At 41.2% G+C, this 27,191-nt stretch overlaps 1 protein-coding gene across 23 annotated transcripts in view; it reads left to right on the top strand.

Annotated features, from left to right (window-relative positions):
* Positions 1–27,191, top strand: part of DLG2 (discs large MAGUK scaffold protein 2) — a 1,511,004-nt gene that overhangs the window by 1,187,750 nt on the left and 296,063 nt on the right. For all 23 annotated transcript variants that reach the window (XM_048840921.2, XM_075126424.1, XM_048840889.2 and 20 more), the window contains one exon: positions 9,567–9,723. In XM_048840921.2, coding sequence (XP_048696878.1) covers positions 9,567–9,723 — 157 coding nt within the window. The remainder of the gene's footprint in view (positions 1–9,566; positions 9,724–27,191) is intronic.

Genomic DNA, 27,191 nt, shown 5'->3' with positions numbered 1-27,191 from the left:
ATTATTACAAGGTATTATTGCAAAGAAAATACTGAAATTGGTGATATACAAAATGTGCAGCCAAATGCACAAAATAAGCAAATTAAAAACAAGCATTTTTTCACTCAGTTTTTTTCAGTTACAGTCATCCTTAGAAATTACTTTTCTTCATAACAATACATATATCTTGCCAACTTTTTAGTCTCTGGTTTTTAATCCATACTTGCTGTGAATTTATGTACCTATGATAAGTAAAATTATGGGGACTCCCAGATTTTTTGGAGCATCATTCTGTTGGCTATAATAAGAGACTAGTATTATGTTTGAAATATGGTAAGTACAAACCTTTCAGATAGAAGTGTGATTTTTCAAATTGTCGGTGCCTCTTTAATAGAAAAACAAAAGTTAAAAAAAAATTAAAAGAAAACAAGTTTGCCCTGATATTTTATTTGTCTCTTTATACCAAAACCATGACTTACCTGGTAAGAGTGAAAAATTGGTTTGTTATGCAGGATACAATTTTCAGAAGCACCCATTGGAATATATGCTCCTAAATTATTTGGACACTTTTGAAAATTTTACTAGCAGCATTTTATTACTATATACTTATTTTAAAATATTCATTTAATAATATCTAGCTCTTATTTAGCTCTGCAAATGTGTACAATACTTTACAGTACATAAATATGACACAATCCCTGTTGTGAAAACCTAGTCTATCTTTTAAGCTATCAAAATAGACATGTTTGTAACTCAGTGGAAGAAATGCTTTGGATCACTTATGAGGATTACAACTCTTTGCTTGCCTATTCCTCCCCATCGTGATTTCTGTCAATCTAGTTGTGTCTCTTTGTTTCCTCCCTCTGCGTCTGCTCCTTTTGTCTTTTCCTTCTTTTTCCCTTCTCTTTTCTTTCCCATCTCTCCTGCACACACTCCTTTATCCAGTTCTCTCCTTTCAGTCCTTCATTTCCTCTCTTTCTCTCGTTTTTGCTTCTCTCTCTCAGATTGTGATTTTTTTTTCTCTTCATTCTCCCTGCCTAATTCATGGTTAGTGTCTCCGCTGCTCTGCTTTATCTGTATTCTGGTACAAAGCAGCAGCAGGGCAGAGAACATGAAAAGTGCTCAGAGGTTGCACTGGCACCTAGAATCACACTTTCAGCCTCATGTATCTAAAAAAAAAAATTACATGTGCTATCTAACCGAAAAGAGAGAGAGAGGGGAACGTATTTCAAAAACATTGAAAAAACAGGTTTCAGAGTAGCAGCCGTGTTAGTCTGTATTCGCAAAAAGAAAAGGAGGACTTGTGGCACCTTAGAGACTAAGCAATTTATTTGAGCTTCAGCTTTCGTGAGCTACAGCTCGCTTCATCGGATGCTTTCAGTGGAAGATACAGTGGGGAGATTTATATACACAGAGAACATGAAAGAATGGTGTTACCATGCACACTCTAACAAGAGTGATCAGTTAAGATGAGCTATTACCAGCAGGAGAGCAGGGGGAAAAAAACCTTTTGTAGTGAAACTTCCCTCTGGCTGGACTTTACAAAAACTAGACAAGCCATTTACAACACACACTTTGCTTCTCTACAAAAGAAAAAGGACACTAAACTATCAAAACTACTACATGCCACAAGGGGCCACAACAGTGGTTCCCTTAACCCACCCAGCAATATTGTTAATCTATCCAACTATAGTCTTAGCCCAGCAGAAGAATCTGTCCTATCTTGGGGCCTCTCCTTCTACCCCTCCACCCCCACGAACATGATACAGTTCTGTGGTGACCTAGAATCCTATTTTCGACGTCTCCGACTCAAGGAATATTTCCAACACACCTCTGAACAACATACTAACCCACAGAGACCTTCCTACCAAGACTACAAAAAGAAGGATTCTGGGTGGACTCCTCCTGATGGTCGAAACAACAGACTGGACTTCTACATAGTGCGTCTGCTGATGTGCACGGACTGAAATTGTGGAAAAGCAGCATCACTTGCCCCATAACCTCAGCCGTGCAGAACACAATGCCATCCACGGCCTCAGAAAAAACTCTGACATCGTAATCAAAAAGACTGACAAAGGAGATGCTGTCGTCATCATGAATAGGTCGGAATATGAACAAGAGGCTGCTAGACAGCTCTCCAACACCACTTTCTACAAGCCATTACCCTCTGACCCGACTGTGGGTTACCAAAAGCAACTACAGCATTTGCTCAAGAAACTCCCTGAAAAAGCACAAGAACAAATCCGCACAGACACACCCCTAGAACTCCGACCAGGGGTATTCTATCTGCTAACCAAGATCCATAAACCTGGAAATCCTGGACGCCCCATCATCTCAGGCTTTGGCACCCTGACAGCAGGATTGTCTGGCTATGTAGACTCCCCCCTCAGGCCCTACACTACCAGCACTCCCAGCTATCTTCGAGACACCACTGACTTCCTGAGGAAACTACAATCCATCGGTGATCTTCCTGAAAAGACTATCCTAGCCACTATGGATGTAGAAGCCCTCTACACCAACATTCCACACAAAGATGGACTACAAGCCGTCAGGAACAGTATCCCTGATAATGTCACGGCAAGCCTGGTGGCTGAACTTTGTGACTTTCTCCTCACCCATAACTATTTCACATTTGGGGACAATGTATACCTTCAAATCAGCGGCACTGCTATGGGTACCCGCATGGCCCCACAGTATGACAACATTTTTATGGCTCAGAACCATGCTTCCTCAGCTCTTGTCCCCTAATGCCCCTTCTCTACTTGCGCTACATTGATGACATCATCATCTGGACCCATGGAAAAGAAGCCCTTGAGGAATTCCAGCAGGATTTCAACAATTTCCATCCCACCATCAACCTCAGCTTGGACCAGTCCACACAAGAGATCCACTTCCTGGACACTATGGTGCTAATAAGTGATGGTCACATAAACACCACCCTATACCGGAAACCTACTGACCACTATTCCTACCTACATGCCTCCAGCTTTCATCCAGACCACACCACATGATCCATTGTCTACAGCCAAGCTCTACGATACAACCACATTTGCTCCAACCCCTCAAACAGAGACAAACACCTATAAGATCTCTATCAAGCATTCTTACAACTACAGTACCCAGCTGCTGAAGCGAAGAAACAGATTGACAGAGCCAGAAGAGTACCCAGAAGTCACCTACAGGACAGGCCCAACAAAGAAAATAACAGAATGCCACTAGCCATCACCTTCAGCCCCCAACTAAAACCTCTCCAACTCATCATCAAGGATCTACAACCTATCTTGAAGGACGACCCATCACTCTCACACATCTTGGGAGACAGGCCTTGCTTACAGACAGCCCCCCAGCCTGAAGCAAATACTCACCAGCAACTACACACCACACAACAGAACCACTAACCCAGGAACCTATCCTTGCAACAAAGCCCGTTGCCAACTGTGTCCACATATCTATTCAGGGGACACCACCATAGACCTAATCGCATCAGCCACACTATCAGAGGCTCGTTCACCTGCACATCTACCAATGTGATATATGCCATCATGTGCCAGCAATGCCCCTCTGCCATGTACATTGGTCAAACTGAACAGTCTCTACATAAAAGAATAAATGGACACAAATCAGATGTCAAGAATTATAACATACAAAAACCAGTCGGAGAACATTTCAGTCTCTTCGGTCACTCGATTACAGACCTAAAAGTTCAAAAACAGACTCCAACGAGAGACTGCTGAATTGGAATTAATTTGCAAACTGGATACAATTAACTTAGGCTTGAATAAAGACTGGGAGTGGATATGTCATTATACAAAGTAAAACTATTTCCCCATGTTTATTCCCCCTCCACCCCCCACTGTTCCTCAGACATTCTTGTCAACTGCTGAAAATGGCCCACCTTGATTATCACTACAAAACGTTCCCTCTCCGCCCCCCCCCCCCCCCGCTCTCCTGCTGGTAATAGCTCACTTTAAGTGATTACTCTTGTTACAGTGTGTGTGGTAACACCCATTGTTTCATGTTCTGTATGTATATAAATCTCCCCACTGTATTTTCCACTGAATGCATCCGATGAAGTGAGCTGTAGCTCATGAAAGCTTATGCTCAAATAAATTTGTTAGTCTCTAAGGTGCCACAAGTATTCCTTTTCTTTTTATTGAAAAAACAGGTGTCTGATCTTTTGAGTGTGGCTTTACAATAGCTGGATAGCCCCATCTAGTGTCTGAATATAATATGATTTTTAAATATCAATCTGTTACTTGAAATTACTATCCCTTGCTTTCCTTTGGTTGTTGTGTTTCTGTAGGCAAATAGTACTTTCTACTCGGCTTGTTTACTATAAGGAAAACTTACCATTTCTAAACTACTGTTTATTATTTCCGTTCATTAAAAATCCATTAAGCTTATTGTATATTTACCAGCACAATAGCCTCTTGTCTTGTTTCATTCTTTGAGGATCTCCGTTACTTACTATTAAGCAAATACCTGCATTCTACTCCATTCTGTTTGAATTCTGTTCTTATAAAATATTAATAGAAGAGAGAGAGAGTGAAGTTTTCCTAATGTCGTTTTCCAGATGTTCTCCAAGTCCCCCTTGGACCATGACAACTGAAGCTCCTGTTCCCAGTTATCTTTAATCATCATTTCAAAAGAAGATAACTCTAAATTGAGCAATTTATATGCCAGATGAATAAAGTTAAATATGTCAGAAGCCAACCTTTAGTCCCTCCATATTTAACTCTTTCTTTGGAACTCGACTAAAGTGATGCTTGACTAGTCGCTTCCCACGCTATTAGCAACAGATAATCTCAAATACATATTAAAACATAATACCTACTTGGTGCCTGGAATGTGGTCTGATGTTTAAAGCATAGAACTGAATTTAAGGTTTAAGGTTCAGTTTCCAGCCCTGTGACTGGCTCATTTATGTATTTATTTATTTAACCTTGGGCAAGTCACCCATTCTTCTTCTGCCTCAGTTTAACTACTTAAGAGGAGTTGCTGTGAGGTTTAATTTATTATTGTTATAAAAGTGCTTTGCTGTCCTCTGATAAAAGACAATGTGTAGGTACCATGCATTGTTATTTGCTAAATCCATAATACCTACCAATTATTTGTGATATCTGAAAATTGGTTAGCATCCTTCATTTCCCATAATTTTTCCAATATCAATATTAGTGAATTTCCCCAAAGTAAAGTGCTTTATTATTGAGCCTCTTTCTAGGACTCTGCAAGATGCACTGGAACGGAACAAAATAGATTGCACGGAAGACTGAAAGCCAAGAACTCTTGTGTTCTAATCACAGCTCCTGACATTTTACCCATCACTGTTTGAGCTTTCTCAGAAGATAATCACCCAAGAACAAAATGTGAATTGTGCTGTCAAGAAGGCAGAATAACAAAACAGTGCTGTCAGGGTTGCAGTCATAAAGCTGCTGACTTGGTCAGATGGCATTGATTATTAACAGAGCCAGCTCTTTGTCAAACTGTATAGCTTAGTAGCCAGTAAATACCCAACTGTATTTACATATTTTGGCTATAGTGTTGGGTGTTCACATTTGGATCCCCAAGCTGCCTGTCATATACACTAATACTAAACTGAACAGGGACTATGAGTCTGATTTCTCACCTGGATGCTGTATAGAAATGTTTGTTCAGCTTTACTGTATTTTTTCAATGTTAAATGTCCAAGTAAATAATAATACCTAGCTCTTATATAGCGCTTTTTATCAATAGATCTCTAAGTGCTTTACAAAGGAAGTAAACATCATTATCCCTGTTTTACAGATTGGGAAACTGAGGCACAGAGAGTTGAAATAACTTGCCCAAGATAACCAAGTAGGACCAGAGTTAGAGTTGGGACTAGAGCACTGGTCTTCCGAGGCCTAATCCAGTGTTCTAGCCATTAGCCAATACTATCTGTGTAAATGCCTGATATCTGAATCCATTTAAACCCAAAAGACCTGAATTATGTTAAATCTGACCTTCACGTGTCCATGGTAATGCTAAATTCATTGCTATGTAATCAATGAGTGGCAGCAACCCAAGAGAGAGAACCTTTATCTGTTTGTTCATTAGAAATACTTGACCTTTAGTATATAAACAATCCCCAGGATATAAAAAAACTGAACAACATGTAGCTTTTCTCAGAGCTCTATTTTGTGACCTGTTCTCTTACTACCCAATATAAAGAAAGAGATGGAAACTGGGAGGCCATATAGAGCATGATTAATACCTCCCAGTAAGGGTTCAGTTTCCTTTATATGAGAACATTACAAAAAATGCTCCTTTGTTTTTGTCTGTTTTTAAAAATCAAACACAAGAATCAATCAGCAGGGAGGCAGTTTACTTGAAAATTATCATGAGACTAAGGTCACTGTATGATTGTCAGTAATGGGCCTTTATTCAGGCAAACTCCCACTAATTTCAATAGGAGTTCATTTCTAAAGACAGAGGCCCTGATTCTGCAATCACATCAACACCTGAGTAACATGACTCACTCGTGTAGTCCCATTAACTCCAATGGAATTACATACATGAGTAAAGCTAAGCACATATTTCAATGTTTGCAGGACTAGGGACAGATTGTAGCCTTCATGCTTTGAACCGGTCGTTTTGGTACATTCGGATCTGAAAACGTTTGAGGACCAATCAGATAGTAGATTAAGTATATTAGCAAGTTTTGGAAGGAGATGCTTCCATACACTTTTACAAACTTAGTTGTCCACAGGATTGAAAATTGCTCGTTTCTACTGCAGTACATTGAAAAGCATATCACAATTCTAGCCCTAAATTTAGTTTAGCAGCTAGTACAAGGGAGCAAGTGATTACATGAGGATGAACAAATGCAGCTGGCTTTAGACAAGCTACAGTGTGGACAGTATTTTCAGTGAGTAACTTGTTACTGTGTTGCAGGCAGCCTTTAGGATTAATGTTTAGATTAGGTGAATCACAGAGCGACTGGACAGCTCAGAGGACTGTTAAAGGGATTTGGAGACTTTCACCTGCACACACTATACCTGTTCCGTGGTGTGACAGCGTGTACTTGACCCTCTGAGACCCCCTTCTGGAGGCCTCATGACTCTACCACACCCCACCCCAGAAAAGGGCAGTGGAGAGGGACCTCCAAGCTGCCTAAAATGGCTGTGTGGGACACAGCGAATCAGGACCCAGCAGGCAGGTATAACAAGAGTTGCAGGGCCAGAGTGAGAGCAGTTCCTTGCTGGAGCTGGAGGAGTGTGGTGGTGTGCTTGGCTAGCTGATGGAGCTACAGGGCCTCAGGCACAGCAGTGCTGGCAGAAGCTGGAGGGAGCGAGAAGGAACCCTGGGTTGGAAGCTGGGACTCAACCAGGACAAGGCCCTGAGGTAAGGATGAAGAAGGGGTGGGGCTGTGGGGAAGTGGCCCAGGAAATCAGAGCAGCAGTGCAGCTTAGATAAAGGATCATGGCAGATGGCTTCTATCTGCAGTGTCCCTGGGATTGGACCCAGAGTAGTGGGTGGGCCTGGGTCTCCCTGTCACCATTAGCCACTGCGTGAAATGGCCTGGACTTAGAAGCACCCCAGAAGAGGAACTGAACCCTTTAGTGGCCCAGCAGCAGAGCTGGGGCCTGAAAGGCCCAGAGAGGGCGAGGACATTGCCTCCAGGAGAGAAGCCCTGGAGTACGGCTTGATACCAGGGCCGAGACCATTGATAGACTACAGGATTAATTAAGGACCTAAACCCCAGGAGGGCTACAGGGCATGAAAGTTGAGGCTTACACACACTTGACCAGATGGCACTCATGAGAGATGAGTACACGCTATCAGAGGTGGTGAACAGAGAATGTCAATTTCCAGGCTGATCGCTCTTGTACCTTTCTCCAGCTGCTTTAAAAGAATGATGGGAATAATTAAAAGAAGTATTTGGTTTGCAGGCACGATACAGAAAGCAACTACTTCTTTCACAGAAAGGGGTAGTTTGGGGATTTGATGCTTCATTTTCCCTTTCATATCCGATAGTATTGCTGTTGTAATATCAAGAAAATAAGTCACCAGTTAGGCTTGGGAATTCCTACAAGTTCATTCTACAGTTTTAGGGGATATGGTACTGAAGCGAAGGTAGAGGTAGAAGATCTGTGAAATAGATATTTTGATCCTTTGTAAATCAGAGGCTCTGAAACTGTGGTTCATTGCCATCTGGGGAGAAGTGGCTGATCACATGATGTTTTCAACTGAGGGAAATTGGACAGATGGGGAAGAACAAAAGTAGACAGTGTGTAAAATTTCCAAAAGCACCTAAGTGCCTTAGAAGTCCCTTTTAAGAAGGGACTTCGGCTGTGAAATTACTAAGAAGCTTTTGAAAATGTTATCCAATGTGGTTAATATTTTCCATAAAGAACAAAACACTGCACTGAAGTCAGATTGTGCCTCTGGATATTAGGGAGTCACAGATGGGAGGGGAGGTTATCCACAAAATAATCTCTCCACTAAAATATGAACCACACTGGAAGCATTTCAGAACTCATTTAGCATTGTTCCAAAGCCCCAAGAGCCTGAAGCTTTTATGAAAATGTATTATCATCCCATAAACTGGATAAACTGTATTTTAGATAATACTGGGTACAACTATCTGGAAGATACATTTTATTTTTCAAATGTCGGGTAGACTTTTTTAAGGAATGAAGTTCCTTTTAATATTGTTATGTGTTTTATTAACACAGTATTCAACACTAGGTTCTGCAAAGTACTGAGCACCACTTAATAAAATATGATTTGTATGTGTTTTTTTTATATATATAAGGTGGTGTGGCCTAGTGGTTGGAGCTCTGGACTGGGAAATAGGAGACATAGGTTCTAGTTCTGACTCTGGCCTGCTGTGTGTCATTTCACTGCAGTGTGCCTCAGTTTCCCATCTGAAAAATGGGGATAATGATAGTAACCTCCTTTGTAAAGTGCTCTGAGCTCTACTCATGGAAAGTGCTATATAAGAGCTAGGTATTATTGATTGCATAATTTTGAGCAACTTTTGAAAACAGTAAAAATACCCATAGTCCGCTTGGGTGATAAAGCAGTTATGTGTGCCCACAGAATTGTATTCCTGACAAGGTCAAACCAGACTTTCTCGTAAGATTCTCTGCTTTCAACTTGGTGATATAAAACACTGATGTTACTTGATCCAGCTAGGGCAGAGTTGGACAAGCTTCCCTTTGTATGTACTATGTTTTTTCTCTGTTTGTTTTTAGGTTTTATTTTTAGCATGACCCAGAGCATAAAAGATGACACACTATAAAAATGTCGATTGTTTACCAATGCTATATATAGTATTGGTGTAAATAAATGTGTCAAATGTCTTATCTCAGAAATCCACCATTTATCTTAGTGAAATCCATTACAATGGGGTAAATTAATAGGTAGAAATGTTCAGTTGTCGTCTTGAAAAAAATAGGACACTATGCCTGTTCCCCAGTGAATACACTTATCTAATTTATTAATGGTTTTATTAGGTACTAGCCTGCTATTTTGTCTTAAAGAAAAAGTAATGTGACAGAGATGCTGAGTGGTGCATATACGGTATCCGAATGGGTAAGCAATGCCATTTTGTTTCTATACAGGGAGCCTCGGAAAGTCATCCTTCACAAAGGCTCCACGGGACTTGGTTTTAACATTGTGGGAGGAGAAGATGGGGAAGGCATTTTCGTATCCTTCATCCTAGCAGGTGGGCCAGCAGATCTCAGTGGAGAGTTGCAGAGAGGAGATCAAATTTTATCTGTAAGTACCTGTCATTTTTGCTGGCCAATTACTAGTTCTTGTTGGTTGTCTTTTTGTGTGTTGTCGGTTGTCTTTTTGTGTGTTGGAAAACATAACCTTGGCTTTTCATTCGATGTTTCACCCATAGAACAAAAGAATGGACCCCTTCCCAGCCCCAAATAGTACCAGGAAGGGATTAAAATGTTCGGAAGATTATATTTTATTTTTTAGACCCCATGACATACACTGTACAGAATACATGGTGAGGTATGCTGTAAAAGATTTAGTAGCGTTTCTTTGGGAAGGCCTGCATAACTCACTCAGGGTTTTGCCACAAAAAGTAATGTGGTCATTCCAAATTCATGCTATAAAGCTTTAGATCACATTGCACGTGTGAACGTATATCCATCTTTATATAACATAGTATATAAAACTAATAACCCTGTGGTCCCTTGGATTGGGAAGATGATAGACACGAGTGGATAAGATTTTCAAACCAGCCCAATGCCCCTTTAGACACCCAAGCTTTGTCTACGTTACAAGCTAGGGGTGTGATTCCATTGCTTGCGTAGACACACTTGTGCCAGCTCTCATCAAGCTAGCATGAGTATAAATAGCAGTTTAGCCACAGCAACGTGGGCAGCGGCAGTGAAGATGTGGGTTAGCTGTCCAGAGTACAAACCAGCCCTTACCCCATGACTTGACACGGCTAAGCTATGCCTCCGTTGCCATTACTTGTGCTACTATTTACACTCATGCTAGCTTGTTGTGAGTGTGAATATGTATTTGGGAGTAAGGGAATCACGCCTCTAGCTCACAGCATAGATGTAGTCTCCAATAAGGGTCCAACTTTCAAAAGCACCCAGTAGCTCATTGTGACACTTACGGCCAGATGTTCAAATAAAGCTCAGCATATTAAGGTGTGAAGTTCTTCTGAAAATCTATCCAAGCGGCTCACAATGAAGTGCTGGGCACTTCTGGAAGCCTGGGCCTTCTTTAGGTTCTAAAATGGAACTGAGCTTTTTTTGAAAACCTGCCCACTTATTGTGAAATTTTGGCTGCAGTTGTGGGGGCTGAACACTCTGTGTAGCCATTTATCGTTTGCTTATCATCATTGTCTCTCCTGCTTGAACTGGGATTGCCACACCAAGGGCTTAAAATTGCATGTTTGTTTGTGACAATATAATATAGTTTTATAGAATATTATGTTATCACTTTGTGAACATTTCAGGTAAAATTTTTGAAAGTGCTGAAGAGATTCAGAAGCCTAAATTGTGCTGGTTCATAGATTCATAGATACTAAGGGACCATTATGATTATCTAGTCTGACCTCCTGCACAAGGCAGGCCACAGAATCTCACCCACCCACTACTGCGAAAAACCTCTCACCTATGTCTGAGCTATTGAAGTCCTCAAATCGTGGTTTAAAGACTTCAAGGAGCAGAGAATCCTCCAGCAAGTGACCCGTGCCCCATGCTACAGAGGAAGTCGAAAAGCCTCTAGGGCCTCTTCCAATCTGCCCTGGAGGAAAATTCCTTCCCGACCCCAAATATGGCCATCAGCTAAACCCTGAGCGTATGGGCAAGATTCACCAGCCAGATACCCAGGAAAGAATTCTCTGTAGTAACTCAGATCCCACCCCATCTAACATCCCATCACAGGCCATTGGGCCTATTTACCATGAATAGTTAAAGATCAGTTAATTGCCAAAATCATGTTATCCCATCATACCATCTCCCCCATAAACTTATAAAGTCTAATCTTAAAGCCAGATAGGTCTTTTGTCCCCACTGGTGATCAATGGGACTCAGTTCCTAAGTCACTTAGGTCCTTTAACCTTTTTTAACCAATAGTCAATGTTCCATATTTTATTTTATGATTCATACTGTGGGTCAAATTTGCCCTCAGATACGTTTGTGCATCTTTTTCAGAGGATAGGCTCTCACCTGGTATATTTTAGTACTCCGCTGTGGCTGTTTTTCTGAAATTGTGAGTGGCATCCTATAAAGGCACTTTTGATCCTTCATTGTTTGAATGAGGTGAGGCAGTGCAGCTGCTTATGAGTGCTCAGACTAGGGAAAAAAGAGAGGGTACCTTTTAACATACTTCTGTTCCTTGCAAGCTACAGAGACCACTTTCATTATTCACAGTTTAATACTGTGGCTGGTTGATTAAACAGCACTTTATTATACCCTGTCTGTTTTTTGGCCTGCTCAGCTCCATAACTACAGATCAGCATCTTCTCAGAAAAGATCGCTTGGCTAGCAATGTCCTTTTCCTTCCCTGCCGTGCCACTCTTTAGCATGCTCATGTGAATGCAGCTATAGAAAGGCCTAGTAATCAAATCTTTTACATCAAGTACCTGATGTTCGTTCTTCCTCCTGCATACACTTTGTTCCAAACAGGATAGACAGAGGCAGAGAGAGCTTTTATCTTTTTTGTTTCCTCCTTTGTGGGAAGTAGTATTGGGATTTGGCAGTCTAGACCATGAGCTCCATCTAGTGTATGTTGAGCTAATTAGCAGATTTCCAATATAAGAGGTTTAGCTACATCTTGTTCATTATTTCTGTGCTTGTAATGAATTCGAGGGTAGCTCTGCAATTCATTTTCAAATTTTTAATGGGTAAAAGCTTTTGTAGCCTTAAGCTATGTTTTGCAGACATAGTCTCATTAACATCTTTATAATTCTCTTTCATGGATATATTGATAGTGTGCAATTAAGAAAAAGAGCGTTTGTTTTAAGGTGTGCACAATAATTGAACATATGATTTGAGTGTTCTGTATAAAGAGGATTTTAAATCACAATCAAACTTTCCACAAAGTATCCTCCTAGAATAGTTGATCGTATGGAATAATGAAGATATACTGTGCGATCCCAGGGCCTGATACTATGTAAATCTGATTTTATTTGGCCCTCATCACTATGCTGAGCCTGTAAGGGTGATCTTCATCATCTTTAATTAATTTAAACTCACAGTACCCCTGAGAGGGAGGGAAGTGCTATTATCCCCATTTTACACATGGAGACAAAGTGACTAGCCCAAGATCACACAAGAAGCCTGTGGCAGAGTGGGGAATTTAACCCAGGTCTCTAAAGTTCCAGGCTAGCTCCCTAATCACTGAACCATCTTTCCTCTCAGTTTTGTGGGTGCGATTCTCTGGACTTCCATGGGAACACCATGCAAACCATTCTAGCAAAATCAAGTTAGAGCCAGCAGGTATAGGAATCTTTTGTCCTTGATTACTTGTGTGAATTTGTAATAGATTATAGAAAGGGAGCAGGGCCAGCCTTTGTGAAGAGTTCACATATCCTGCTGGTCCCAGGCAAATGAATTCTGAGCAATTAAAGGGAGATCATCTTGAACATACGAAGATTGTGTTTTACATGCAGATAGTGCTTGTCATACAGAAGGATCCCAAATGCTTTGCAACTATTATATCCGGGGTTGGCAACCTTTCAGAAGCGGTATGCCGAGTCTTCATTTATTCACTCTAATTTAAGGTTTCGGGTGCCAGTAATACATTTTAATGTTTTTAGAAGGTCTCTTTCTATAAGTCTTTAATATATAACTAAACTATTGTCAAATGCAAAGTAAATAAGGATTTTAAAATGTTAAGAAGCTTCATTTAAAATGCAGAGCCCCCAAGACCGGTGGCCAGGACCCGGGCAGCGTGAGTGCCACTGAAAATCAGCTCGCGTGCTGCCTTTGGCACGTGTGCCATAGGTTGCCTACCCCTGTATTATATAATGTCATGTGTATAAATAAAGATGGAACTGCCATGGGATTTCAATAGTCAAAATGTAATTATCCAACCTGGAACTAGGCCAGGGCATGCTATTCTGCAGGGTGAGGACAGCTGAAGCTATATGATTGTTTATTGACCTGAAGTGGGAAGGGCCATAGTGTTACACTTCATCCATCCCGTTGATTGAAAGAGTGTAACCATCTTTCAGTAAGTAGGTGGATTTTTGGTCCCGTGCTGTTTTCTCAGCATCTCTCTTTTTTTCTTTTGGATCTCTTACCTGTTCATGTTGTCTAAACATCTCTGTATGCTCTCTTTTCTGCTTTCTTTGGGGGAAAAAGTGTGTTCTTCCCTCATGTTAGCTGGCGTGCAGAAAGTAACATGAGGTGAAATCCCAGTGAAGACAGGACAGTTTGTAGTTTAACACAATTTAGCAGGTCGAGGTAAAGGCAATGGGGAAGCCTAGGGTTTAGCTTGATGTGCTAACTTGTGTTAAAACTGCAAACTGCCATGTCTTGACTAGGATTTTACCTTGTGTTATTTACCATGTCTTAGCTAACATCATAAACAAACCCATTCAGTGTTGATGGTTGCTCTGTCACAGATTCCCATGGGTATATATTCTGTGCACCAGGAGTCAAGTTCCTGCTACATAATGTATGCTTAAAGTTACATTCAAAAGGGAGTTTGAAATACCATGTGGTGTTCACAAAACAGAACTGGAATTCATAAGATGACACAGACATTCCCTCCAGCCTGTCACAGGGGATAATGGCACTTCCCTACCTCGCAGGCATGTTGTGAGGATAAATGCATTAAAGAGCGTGAGGGGGGGCCATGTAAGTATCTAAGGTAGATATGTTGTAGTTTTACAAGCAATCTTGTTACTGTCAGAAAGACCTAAACAAACTGAAAAAGTATAAAGAAGAAATATTGTTTCTCTAATCTGTTTCAGTGACTATCATTTTACTTGTATCATGAGCAGGTGAAAACTTTCAGGCAGGTGTGTGTGTGCTGACTTTACAATTTGGAAGACATCCGCTTCCCATTATGGCGTGTCGCTGAGTTTTGCACATGTTGAAAGATTCATGCAAATTGATGATCATTTCCAGCCTACTGATCTTTTAGTTTAATGATGCTGGCAAGCCTTGGATACATTTATTTAACGTTCACAAAATTTGCATGTGTTTAATAGCATTTTGCCATTGAGATTCAGGCTTAATCATGTAAGTCATATCTCAACTGGATCATTGTCACAGTTTCTTGGTTGCCCTTCCTGGTTCATCTGTCATGGGTTTCCAGTCTATTTAAATTTTCATGACACATTTGTTCCATTGCTCTGTATTATCTTGCCATCCTTGCTGTAGTTGCATTGGCTCTCCATGCATCTGAGGATCAGATTTAAATTATTGGTATTAGCTTTTACAGTACTTAAAACTTCAGTCCTCTTACATTTACATCGCTTAATTCAAATATGAAAGCAAATAAAACTCATGGTGGGAATATGTAGCTAGATCTCATTAGTAAGATCCTGTTCCAACCATGCTTGCTGCTTCTTTGGCCATATGAGACAAACAGAGCTCAAGTAGCATAAGCAACACAAGTCACAAGTAGGGATTTTAGTCCTCACTGGCTTTAAAAAACCGCAATAAACATTTAAATGTTATTTAAATGTATATTATCTGGGACCATTGCCTGCAAAAGCAAATGTAAAATCAGGGTCTTTCCCAGTATGGCCTGTTCACAACTTCTGTACATCAGACACAACTCAGAAAAGTATCTTTGACATTTATATTTATTTTTAAATAGACTTAAATAATAGGCTGTAATGCTGCAGCAGTGGAATTTTTAAATTTGATTTCTGTGTGTTTCACAGCAACCTTGCTCAAAAGCACCTGTGAAACATATCACCATTGCTGTGGCATTTACTTGGCATGCAAGTAGTTGATTTGTTCGCTCAGCAGCATCGGATGGAAATTATTACCAAATTAGACTTAATGTATTTCCCCAGGCAATCATAAAGCAAGGCACCGCTGAGTCTCAAACATAGCTATTATAAATCCATTCCTCCGTACTCAAACCAAGCAAAGTTCATGCCGAACTGCACAAGCCACTTCCAGAGGTGACTGACATTAGACCATTGGCTGATGCAGGGTCCCAGACTTAATGTCAGCAGAGATTTAGCCAGTCCCCCTTTCCCAGTATTCTTAGTTGTATACCCCTCACAAGCACCCTTCCCTATCTGAAGATGAAAGAAAAATTATTTCATCTAAACATAACAACCCTGATTTATCAAATGACTGACTAAGTTTGGTCGGCATTTCCTTCAGAGAGGAATGGTGGCTCACTGAATAGGGCGCTAGCTTGGGACATGTGAAACCTGGTTTCAAGTCTGCCATAGACTTCAGAATACTTCAGGCAAGATGCATACCTTGCTGTGCCCCAGTTCCCCTTCTGCAGATTGGGGGTAATAGGAAAGTGCTATCTCACAAATGTATTGGGAAGGAAAATACATTAAAGATTCTGAGGTGCTCTGATACTGTGGTAGGGGCTGTCTGAGTACCTAAAGGCTGGTCTACACTGAAAACATAGCTATGTCTCTCAGGAGCATGGGGATGTAGCTATACTGACCTAACCCCTGGGGTAGACAGCGCTAGGTCAATGGAAGAATTCTTCCATTGACCTAGCTACTGCCTGTCAGGGAGCTGGATTACCTACAGCAAGAGCAGAACCTGACAGATAAACTCCATGTCCTGGGGTGAGCCTGTACTCCACATGTGAATATCTGTGGCCTTTGCAGACGGGAGTTGATTTTAAGAGGTGCCTACTTTCATGATCTTTTAAACTGGTCCTGTCTGCAAAGCTGACTGGCATTCTCTGTGATATATACCAGGATAGGTAGAACACCTTGGAGTACAATCTTTGCAAAGCCCCAAAGGGCCTGACCCCGATCCTGTTATACACAATCTCACCTTAAATGTATATGGTGTGGTGATGGTGGGGAGAGGGTGTTATACTGTAACATTTTACAGATGGAGGGCTAAATTCTCCTCTCACATACAGGGGTGAAATCCCACTCAGAGGGGATGTACGGGGTGTAGATTGTACAGAGGGTTCACTTCTGAAATGAAGCCATCTCTGAGGTAAAGCATGGCTATGGTTTACAGTGCAGAACGGATTGACAGTTTAGGACTAAAAATGAATGTACCTTTGTTTGAAAATGAAGAGGAAATTTAAGGAGACAGATTGTAATTATTTTAGTTGGGATTTGGCCAAGAAACTGGGAATTAATGCCCCCTACTGCTGCAAAATGCTGTTGGATATAGCAAGAGGGCAGGAGGATTAGGGGAGCGAAATTCAGTGAGGCTCTCGTTATGACGGACTAGTAGACCAGAGGTCCCAACAGGTGCTTGGGGGGGCGGCGGTGGGTCAGGGTGGATAAATATCAATAAGTTTTTTATAAATCGGATTTTTTAAAATTTATATCAGATTTTTTTTTCAGTTAAATACAGGTATTTTAAACTATGTAAAATTAAATTTGAATTTGATAACCTATGTTGACATATAAACTTATTATGATCTATTCAAATCATTTTAATTAAATAAAAAGTAATGTGAAGCAAGTACTCATTTTGTTGCTGAAGTTTTAAAGAAAATCCAAGTACTGAACTGCAGGAAGCCACTGGCCAGCACTTGGAACCAGAGTTTGTAGAAGTGCTCCACCTGTTTTTGGCAGCACGTGCAGAGAGAATGTTGTCTTAATTTTAGTTTATTCAGTTAGTTCAGATCAGTGACTAGTTCATTCAAATTTAGAAACCAACTGAGAGATGAAAAATCTCGAAAGCATGTTTTCCTTCTCCAATCTAGGAACAAAAATATGACCATAACTGATTTTAATAGTGTAACGTATTGAGGACGAGATCTACTAGTTCTAAAATCTTGAATGACATAGTCCAGAAATCAGTTCAATTCACGACCTACAACTAATAGTTCCTTTGTTTAATAAATAAAATGAATAAGTTAGCTTTAAATGCAAAACATGGTTTGATAAAGTGTTTTTTCTTATGTATCCAGCACATTTAAGGTAGTTTTATTTAATCAGAACTAAATAAATAACATGTTGTTTTTGTGCGTTTTTAATGGAATTTGAATTTCCATGCAAATAGAGCTTGACACAAATTGCATGTAAAAATTAACCATTAGTAAATAAGAAATTCATCATTCACCATTTTCTAACGTAATAAAAGTTACATTTATTTAGAATCTTAATTTTTAAGTTAAGATATGTAATTGCTTAAATAAATGTGTGTATGTTTTAGTGTATTCACCTGGTTATCAAAACAAAGCACCAAATTTACTGTAAAGGCTACATGGTTACCAACAAATGAGATGCAGTTTCATTAGGAAAATAAAGTACAAATGAAAAACATGATTAAAATTAGTGATTTAAATTGAGGTTTAAATTCATGATGAGAATTGGTGATATAAATCACTTTGATATAAATCAGTCCATCCTGCTGGGTCTGGGGTGGAGGGGAGTGATCATCCTGTCCTTCCCTTATTGCTGAATGGGAGGGTGTATCCTCATGATATGGAAAGGCAGGGAGAGGGTCTAAGCAATGGGTTTGAGAACTCCTGCTCCATGTGAGTGGGAGGGGGATTTGGACTCCCAGATCACTGAGACCAACCAGAGGCTGTAGTTCTCCCCACCATTGTCAGCACCACTTTGTGAAGCTGTAAATACTTTAGTCTCCATCAGAATTTTGAATTGCCTCCTCCACTGAAGTATGGCCATCTCATGCTGCTCCTTCCCCCTCACCCATGCAAACCCCAGAGACGTTAAAGAGGAATAAAGATGGATGCTACTACATCTCCCCCTTCCTTTTCTCTTCCCCCACCCACGCAGCACAGTCTTTCTTTCCTGTTGTCTCTCTCTCCCAGCACCAGATATTTCTTCCATTTACTACTCCACAGCCAGCACCAGCTCTTCCAGTCTCAGCATCCTCTCTCCAGATGTGCAGCTTATCTCTCCTCCACCCCATGGGATGGATCTCCAAGGTAACATCCAAAATATCAACTCCCCACCATCCAAGGCAGTTGTTCTTTTTGTAAAAGCAGCTGCTGCAAGGCTGGCTAGTATGTCCCCAGATGCAGTAGGTGCTGCAGCATCTGCAAACACAGATGTAAGCTCCATCCGTGCAGTACTTAAGGGCCCTGTATATTAGGAGCCACATGGCAACTGTTGTCACAGGAGAGAAGCAGAACTGCTGCCTCAAAAGAGGGGAGTGTAGATACTTATCTACAGCCTAGAGCTGAGCTCACCAACCTCCTGCACATCTGAAGAGCTTCTGCTTGGGTGGAGAGATCAGGTGCTGGGTAGAGGAAGGAAAAGGATATGTCTGTCTTACTCAATAAGCCCTCTTCTAGATGGGTTAGGGGTGGTGGTTGTTGTGTTTATTTAGATGGAATAAAGGGATCCAAAAAGTCAAAGGTGTTAAACCACTCATTGTCCAGCCTTAAATAGTTTTAAACAAGGTTTGGGATACAACCTTGGGAGCTTTCTTAGCTCCATGGTGAATGCCATTAAAATCTGTATACAGAAAAGAAGGGAAAAAAGTGAAAGCATTTGAAAGGTAAAGTATTAAATAAGGCTTTCATTTTAGCTATATCCTGTTCCCTTTCCTTTAGCTGGAGAGAATTTTTGCAAGGAAAAAACCCCTTGTTTGAAGGGTACTAGATATGATAATTGCCCTTTTTGGGGAAAAGAGCAAAAGGTAGCTGAGATGGGTTAGTGCTGTTGTTAAAGTCTGATCCCATTACCTAAGAAGACAAACACACTAACGGGAGAGAGAAGAACAGCAAAGATAGAAAATGCAGCTTCTGTCTCTGGTGCTGACTCTCACTTGCAACCTCACTTCTGGAAAAACACAGGCACAACATGCCGTCTTATCAGCTACTCCACAATCTGGCAAGTTTGTGACAGTGGCAAGTCTTTTAATTGTCTTTCTAGTCATAGGTTTTCTGCAATGTAGCAAAATATACAGTCTTGGCCAGCTAATCCAGGCAGAAGGAGAAAGGAGAGAGAGAGAAAAGAGAAGAAATTGGGTGGAGAAGATGCACTTGGTGTGAGAGGGCATGGTGACAAAAGTCTGACATCATAGGTGATTTTTGGTATTTAGCCAGAAGAGGTGTCAGTGTCAGAGGGGTCGAGTATGGTCAGGATCAGGGTGACAAAAGCATGGGGTCCCAGGAGAAGGTGGGGGCAGCAGCCATGATGGTGAAGTTCACTCCAGTAGCCAATTTGTCTTCCACAGTCTTTCATTAAGAACGCCAGAAGGGAGTGGTGGGTGGAATAACCCCTTCCCTCAGTATTTTGTCCACTAATTCTAATTTCCGACACATCAATTTCCATTAACTGATGTATAGTTCTACATTTTTCTTGTTACTCATGGGGGAATTCTGTGCGAAAAAAATAAAAATTCTGTGCACAATATTTTCAAAGTCTGGAAAATTCTGCATATATTTGTCAAAATAACACAATATAATCACACCAGTTTAAATTATTTTTGGTCATTTATTTTAAAATATACCCACACTTGCTTGACAAGTAACAATACAGACAACAAAAGAGATTCCGGAAATTTTTTTTTTTTTTTTTTTGATAAATAGATTCCTTACTAGGTATATTAATACAGAACTCTGAGTAATCATTCATTTAAACTACAATACAGAACCATATTTCCCACACCCCCTCAGAAGCAGTGCAAGGATTTGGGGGAGTCAGAGGTAACGGAGGAGCTGAGGGAGAGGGAAGGTAATTGCTGGGAAGGAGTCTGGGTGTGAACTTGGAGTGTTGTTGGGTATGGATGGGAAAAGTATGGAACAGGTTTTTTGAGGGGCCGGGGAGGGATTGTTAGGGAGCTTCCCCTATGCAGACCCTGGCTGACCCATAGCCTCTCCCATTCAGTCAGGCACATCTGCCCCTGCACCTCCATGTCTGTCCTTGCATCCTCTGTTTACATGTGTCCCTCCACTCCCACTCAGACACCCACTTCCCCCATCCCACGTGGCCCTGCACCTCCTCTCCTGTCCTCATGTGTACCCCCACTCAGATCCCCCTATCCCTACGTGGCCCTGCACCCCCTTCCCCATCCTCTTGTAGCCCTGCACATCTCTCCCCTTTGTGGCCCAGCACCTCCATTCCCATTCAGCCCCTGCCCCAGTCTGTCCTTTCCCACCAGTTCTTATGAGCCCTCACTGACCCTCCAGCAGCCCCACGCTGTCTGTCTCCCATAGCCTCTGTCTTCTGACCTGGCCCAACAGGCGCTCTGAAGAAGGTAATACAGGCTTTCTCTTCCGTAGCTGGCTGGGAGATGCTGCTCTGGTCTATTGCCACAGTGCCCTCTGATGGGCAAAAGGTGGAACTGCAGCAACTTTCCAGCCGAAGTTATTTTCTGTGCAAAAAATTTAAATTATGCATGGCTCATTAATTATGCATATGTGCAGTCGCACAGATTTTACCCCAGGAGTATCTTGTTTACTAAGGATGATCTCAATACAGTCATTGAGTTATATCAATAAGTCTGTGGTTTGATTTAGTCTTTCTGTCTTGCTTTTTTGCATGTTTTTCTATCAACATTTGTTGTTATAAGTTATTGTGACATTTTATAAACTTTCACTCACTTTTGCAGTTGAACTCACAATTAGGGTAAATTTCTAGGACCAGTTATCACAACAGAGCACCGCAGAATGAGAGAGTGTGGGTATAGAGGGCCGAATTCAAAGTTAAATTAGGACTTTTCTCAGCTTGTTATGACGTCGTTCATGCTCTTTAAAATGTGACCTGGTGGGTGAAGCACTGGACTTGAGACTCAGGAGACTTGGGTTCTAGTCCCAGCTCTGCCACTGGCCTGCTGGGTGACTTGGGCAAGTCACTTTGCCTCTCTGCCTCAGTTTCCTCATCTGGTACTTACCTCCTTTGTAAAGTGCTTTGAGATCTATTAATGAAAAATGCTTTATAAGAGATAGGTATTGAAACCTGAACTAGTTTCACTAGGCACATTCACAGTGTGTGATACAAGAAAATAAATATTATTGTGCACCTTAGAAACTTGGTGGCACAACTTACCCAGCTTAACACTACACAAAACTATTTCAAGCAATGTTGATTTAGTTTGTAGAGAAGGTCACAAAAATTAAGGTGAAAGATTTTTGCTGGAATGGGAATGTTTGCGAAGACTGTTCCGTTTTGCCAAATTTCCTCCAAAGTTCTGACGGGACGATACGCTCATGGCAGATTTCTGAACCCTGCCTGGTTTCCCGCCACCTTGCCCAGCTGTTTCCTCAGGAGCCTACCTGGGGGGCTGCTGGGGAGCCTGGACTTCCATGGTCTGCAGCTCCAGGACAGATCATGGGGACTGCCTTTCAGGTGGGGAGCCAACGGTGTTCAGAGTCTAGGGCAGCCTGCCAGACAACATGCCCCCAGAGCCAGCCCTCCATCCTCTTTCATGATGAATTTCAAATGTGTTGGTTTTGTTCTGAATCAGAACCCAGCCAAATTCTGAAATAGTGAAATCCTCTGTGAAACAGAACTCCTTTCTGCCCCCGTTCTGTTTGCTTGGATGGTTCTCACTTTTCCTGTGATCCACCAGATGGCAGCAGAGCGTTGTTGTTCTGCTCCAGATAGTACAAAATGACACAATTCATCTTCTGTTAATGGAATAAGTTACACTATTAAAACCAGTGTTGGCCATATTTTTATTTTAAAAATTAATTGAATGGAAGGTGTATAATATTTATGAAGCTTCTTTACAGCTATCGTTAGTCTCTTTAAATAAACTGTATGCCCAAAAACCATGTAGTAAAAATCAGTGAATGCCATTCAAGAGGCTTTTGATATGTGATTCAGCTAGTGTCACTCCTGAAACTAGAAGCAAAAATTGAACAAAAGAGCAGTAGAAATTCTTCTTTATTTCAAAGTACAGCATAGTTGAATTAAATTGCAATGCTAGAGATAAGGTAGGAAATGTTTATCACATCAGATTATGCCAATGTTTTCTTAATACATGATGTTTAATAGTGGAAACTGTTTCTCATATTATTCATTATATTTTTGTGAATTATCACTGAACGAAAAGCTCCCCTACTTTGCTTTGGGTGCCCAAAGAATATATGAAAATATTCTTCATTCAAACCATACATTCCTCAGTGTAATGAAATAAATGCTTCATACGGTGTAGCTCAAATAATTACCTGTCAAATTAAACACATAAGCACCAGCCCTGCTATTATTAAGAATAATAACTATACATTAGCATCTAGGAGCCCCCACTGAAATCAAAGTCCCAGCAGAGTCAAGGCTAAACATTTTAACCTTCATTTCTGGAATTCCTAATGTTTGTGTATAGGTGTGCTTGATTTCTCAACTTTAACATAAGCTTTTAACTAATGTGGTGGTGGTGTTTTTTTTTTTAACCATAGGGAATAAAAGAAAAAAAATAGGATGTGTGAAGGATGGAAATGGAAACTGGCTGCGAAAAGGAACAAAGTATCACTTGTAGGTCTTTCAGCTTAAAACCACAAAGCAAAAACACTGACTGCACCTAGCTCCAGCCAGCAAGGGAGCTGTCATTGGGATGGAGTGCAGCTGGGAAATTGAGATAGGGATAGAAACCACAATGCACAGCAGAAGGATGGCCATGTCCTGTGGTGGGATCTGGAGCTGATTGGATGAGATGTTTTAGCGGGGAAGGTTAGAAGGAGTCACACCATTTCCTAAGCATACCATGGGCTTCCAACATGTTGTATGTAGAGTTATTGCTCGCCTCTTACAATGAGGGGCACAGGAGAGACAGGGAGGTGGAACTAGTACTGTAACTTGGAGGAAAATTGTTTCCATCTCTCTCCATTGTCTTTCCTGAATTAATTGACTAAAATAAAATTAACTAGCTTCTGTAAACCTTGTTTCTTTGCCTCTTGTTCCTATTTTAGCACATGTCTGGAATGATAGGAGGTCAAAGATGGGTGGATCCTTCCCATTCCTGCACCATGAGGATCAAACAACTTAAATTTGGGAGAAGGGGCTAGCAGGAACATACTGTAGGATTTGCTAGTAGCCTGCCTGTGGCAGTGGTAAATACCTGATACTTGAATGCTCCTAATCCTGCACTGCACCTGGCCTGTTGTGCATTGCTAATCCTTGTAGGGGGGAGATAAATCCTTGCATTAATCAGCTTGTGCCTTACTTTTCCTTCTAGACTAACAGATTTATTTGGGCATAAGCTTTCATAGGTAAAAAACCCACTTCTTCTGATCCATCTGAAGAAGTGGGTTTTTTACCCACGAAAGCTTATGCCCAAATAAATCTGTTAGTCTTTAAGGTGCCACCGGACTCCTCGTTGTTTTTGTGGATACAGACTAACACGGCTACCCCTCTAATACTTCTCCTCTGTGTATTGTCCTGCTGCCATTTTATGAGATTTTTCTTTTCCCTCTGAACAGTTTAAACACTTCTCCTCCTACAGAGTTCCCTCTCACTTCTCCTCCTACACAGCTCCTACCTACCGTATTTCCCACATCCATAACAGAAATAAAATATGCATTTTTTAAAAACTGTAGTTCACTGTAATTCCTGCTCCGTGATTTGTTGCATATTGAACAAGGTAGAGTATAGATGTTTGGTGCTTATTTAAAACATAGTTATGCTTCCTTGTGCAGGAGATAGACTTGACCTTCAGCTACCTTTCCCCTGCCGTGGTACCACGGAGCATTCAGATTTTCTAAGAAAAAAGCTGCATTTTGTTCATGGTGGAAGCTTTAAAACTGCTAGTGAATTTTGTTGCCTAGTTAAAGGGGAAAAAACAAAAGCCATGTGGTTTTGCTTCAGATAATACATTTTCTAATTGCTGCCATTACTGGAAATGTTTGAATCACCTAGGGCCAAATCATCTCCCTTGGGCAAACCCAGAATAGATGGACTTTGTGATGCGCTGCTCTTTGGGGCAGGAAATTCACTGGCCATGGAGCATCAGTGCTGCTTCATCATTGCTAGTGTAGTGGCCTTGGGGCTGGAGTAACCTCCATGCCAGATGTTCCTCCAGCATTTCAAGCAGGACATATTTGCAGATCCATTGGCCATGCCCGTAAAATGCTTCTCCATGTTACTGTGGATGAAGCCCTGCCTAGAACTCTGACCTCTTAATTAAGGGAACCATTGTACTTCTGCAGCTTTATGGGCTTTTTTAAAAAAACATTAAACACGAATAGTTATCCACTAGGGAAAATGCTAATTAGCCAGTGTAGGCTGTACCCATGCAAACGTGTTTTGTATTTGTGACATCAGGTGGTGTATATTGCCATTGAGGAAAACAGCAATTTATAGACATAGTTGCTGTTCTTGCTACGGAGAAGAGTTAGCAAGTGTATGTTGAGTGATAATGGTAATTACACACATTCATCCCGGTGCAATGAGATGAGAATAAGGACTGGATGTAATAGTCACGCAATAGAAATGGCACGGTCCTGACTGGGTCATTTCAACCTGGGCTGGCTGTACTAGAAAATGTAGGGAACAGTCCTGCCCCGGCAGGGATGGACCAGATGACGGAGGAAAATAGTTCATGTTTAGCTCTAATTTGTGTAGCTGATGAGCAGACTGTTTTAAATTTAGTGAAGAAATGACGTTTCTGTTTACATTATACCCCAAAATAACTTTTCTTGTGAATTGTGTGCTCAAGAAAGGTTCTGGCTTGCCATCCCTGGAGCAGTAACTACTTTATATCTCCACAAAGCAGGCACAGCCATAAGCATGTGTAGTGCAAGATGCCTTGTAATAACAATGTGGGGCTCTCGGAATCTGTGGTGATGGAGTCAGATAAGTACCTAGACAGATTTTCAGTGTGTCTTAATACATTGTTCCTGTGTGTTTTTGTCATCCAGAGAGGAGAAAGAAGATGAGGAGTCAAGTTTGTAACAATAGCATATATTGATACTTTTAGCAGAATTTGAGGAGCTATTTAAACCAAAGTCTGCAATAAAAAAGTTGATCGTGATGATTCGAAAAGAGTACAAAAGGTGAGGTGCCTCTTCCCCGAGGCAAGCAGCGAGGTGGGATGACTGTGTGTGACACAGGGTCATGGGCCATGTGTCTAATAAGTGGGCCCATGCACCAAGGCTCCCAGGAGCATGTCAGGCAGGAGGTATAGCTAACTCCCCCAGCTGGTTAGTGTGCATGCCTTATGCTGTCAACAGTAAATGCTGGCTTGGCAGATGGTGGGCACAGACATTGCCTCTTCCCAGAGGAGCAGCAAATTTCTTCCATGGCTCGGTGCTGTGAGCCGCCTTGCACCAATATGATTCTTTTGGCAGAGGACCCACCATGCAGCATGTCTGCTTTCCCTTGCTGTGTCACATGGGGCAGGGTTTGGCATATCCTGGGATTACAGCTATGTACATTAATTTCCAAAGGAGGTCTGTTGGCATATGTTAGTATGTGTTTATTTTCATGAGCTATAACTACTGTATTTGCCTACAAGGTGGTGAGTCAAGAGCAGATTGAAAGGAGCAAGATCAGCTCACTCACTCAGCATCCCTGTGCAATTAGGAGGAGATGTTTAAAGGCACAAAGGGCAGTTAGGCACCCAGCTCCCACTGAAAGTTTATAGCAGCCTCTGACACTAACAAATCCCACCAGCATTTCTATTAGGTATGAGGCACCTCTGAATTAATGCCATCAACTGCGTCTTTCCATCTGTCCTCATCTGGTCTCTCTCTTTCTTTATATTGCAAGCTCTTTGGGGCAGTAAGCATTTCATTTTGAGCACATGATTAACATGTAATAAATAATACTAATAATCCTTATGAATAAGACGTGTGTTACTGCTAAATAAGATTAGCTATCAAACCGGTCAGTTTTATGTCACGCAAAGTCAGTCCCCTGCAATCTCCTTTTGCCCTACCAGAGAGGCTGGGTAGTTGAGCCATGATGAAATCCTTAGTTGCTTCCAAAACATTCACTTTGCAATTGCTTCAGTGAGTAGAAATGATCTTTCCAATGACACATTGCTTGCCTGATCATTGCCTAATGATCTAGGAGCAGTTCACATCCAGTTCAGACAGTCTGAATTATCCAATATTATTATAAGATTGTCAGATAGAATTATGTCACATCTGATATATTGATGCATTTGCAGCAAGCTCTTCTCCCCTCAGTGTTCACAATTTTACTGTCCGGCTTGCAGTGAAGAGAGCATAAAAACATGAAAATCAAAATTGCTGCAGGAAAGTAATGATCAGGATGAGATGGCTGCAATTCTGGGCTTTGCTAATTGCAAGACCTGATCCAGTTTGGATTTTTGGGCCTTACTGAGACAGATTCAGTAGTTAGTTCTTATCGGCTCTAAAATACATGCTAATTTGCTGAACTTGAGACTGGGGAGTTACTCAAATCATCCATATCACATAGCCCTAAATTTGAAGACAAAAAAATGAAACACCTATGGCAGTTTTAGTATAAAAATTCAGCATTTATCATTATGTCTAGACATGTGCAAGTAAGTAGATACATAAATCGGAGTGCCAATGATCACCCCAATCAGCCCAGGTTGGTAATGACACCAGCTGATGGCTATCTTGCTACTGTAGTTTTGAAAAGGTCACAGCATTATGTTCTCTGTTAACATGGGAAGATGTGAGGACTATCAATTGGAGATTAGAGAGGGGAGTGGGGTTGACCGGAAAATAATTCT

Source organism: Caretta caretta, chromosome 1 (genome assembly GCF_965140235.1).
Source record: "Caretta caretta isolate rCarCar2 chromosome 1, rCarCar1.hap1, whole genome shotgun sequence".
Classification (NCBI taxonomy): Eukaryota; Metazoa; Chordata; order Testudines; family Cheloniidae; genus Caretta; species Caretta caretta.
This window is presented reverse-complemented; position numbering and strand designations above follow the sequence as displayed.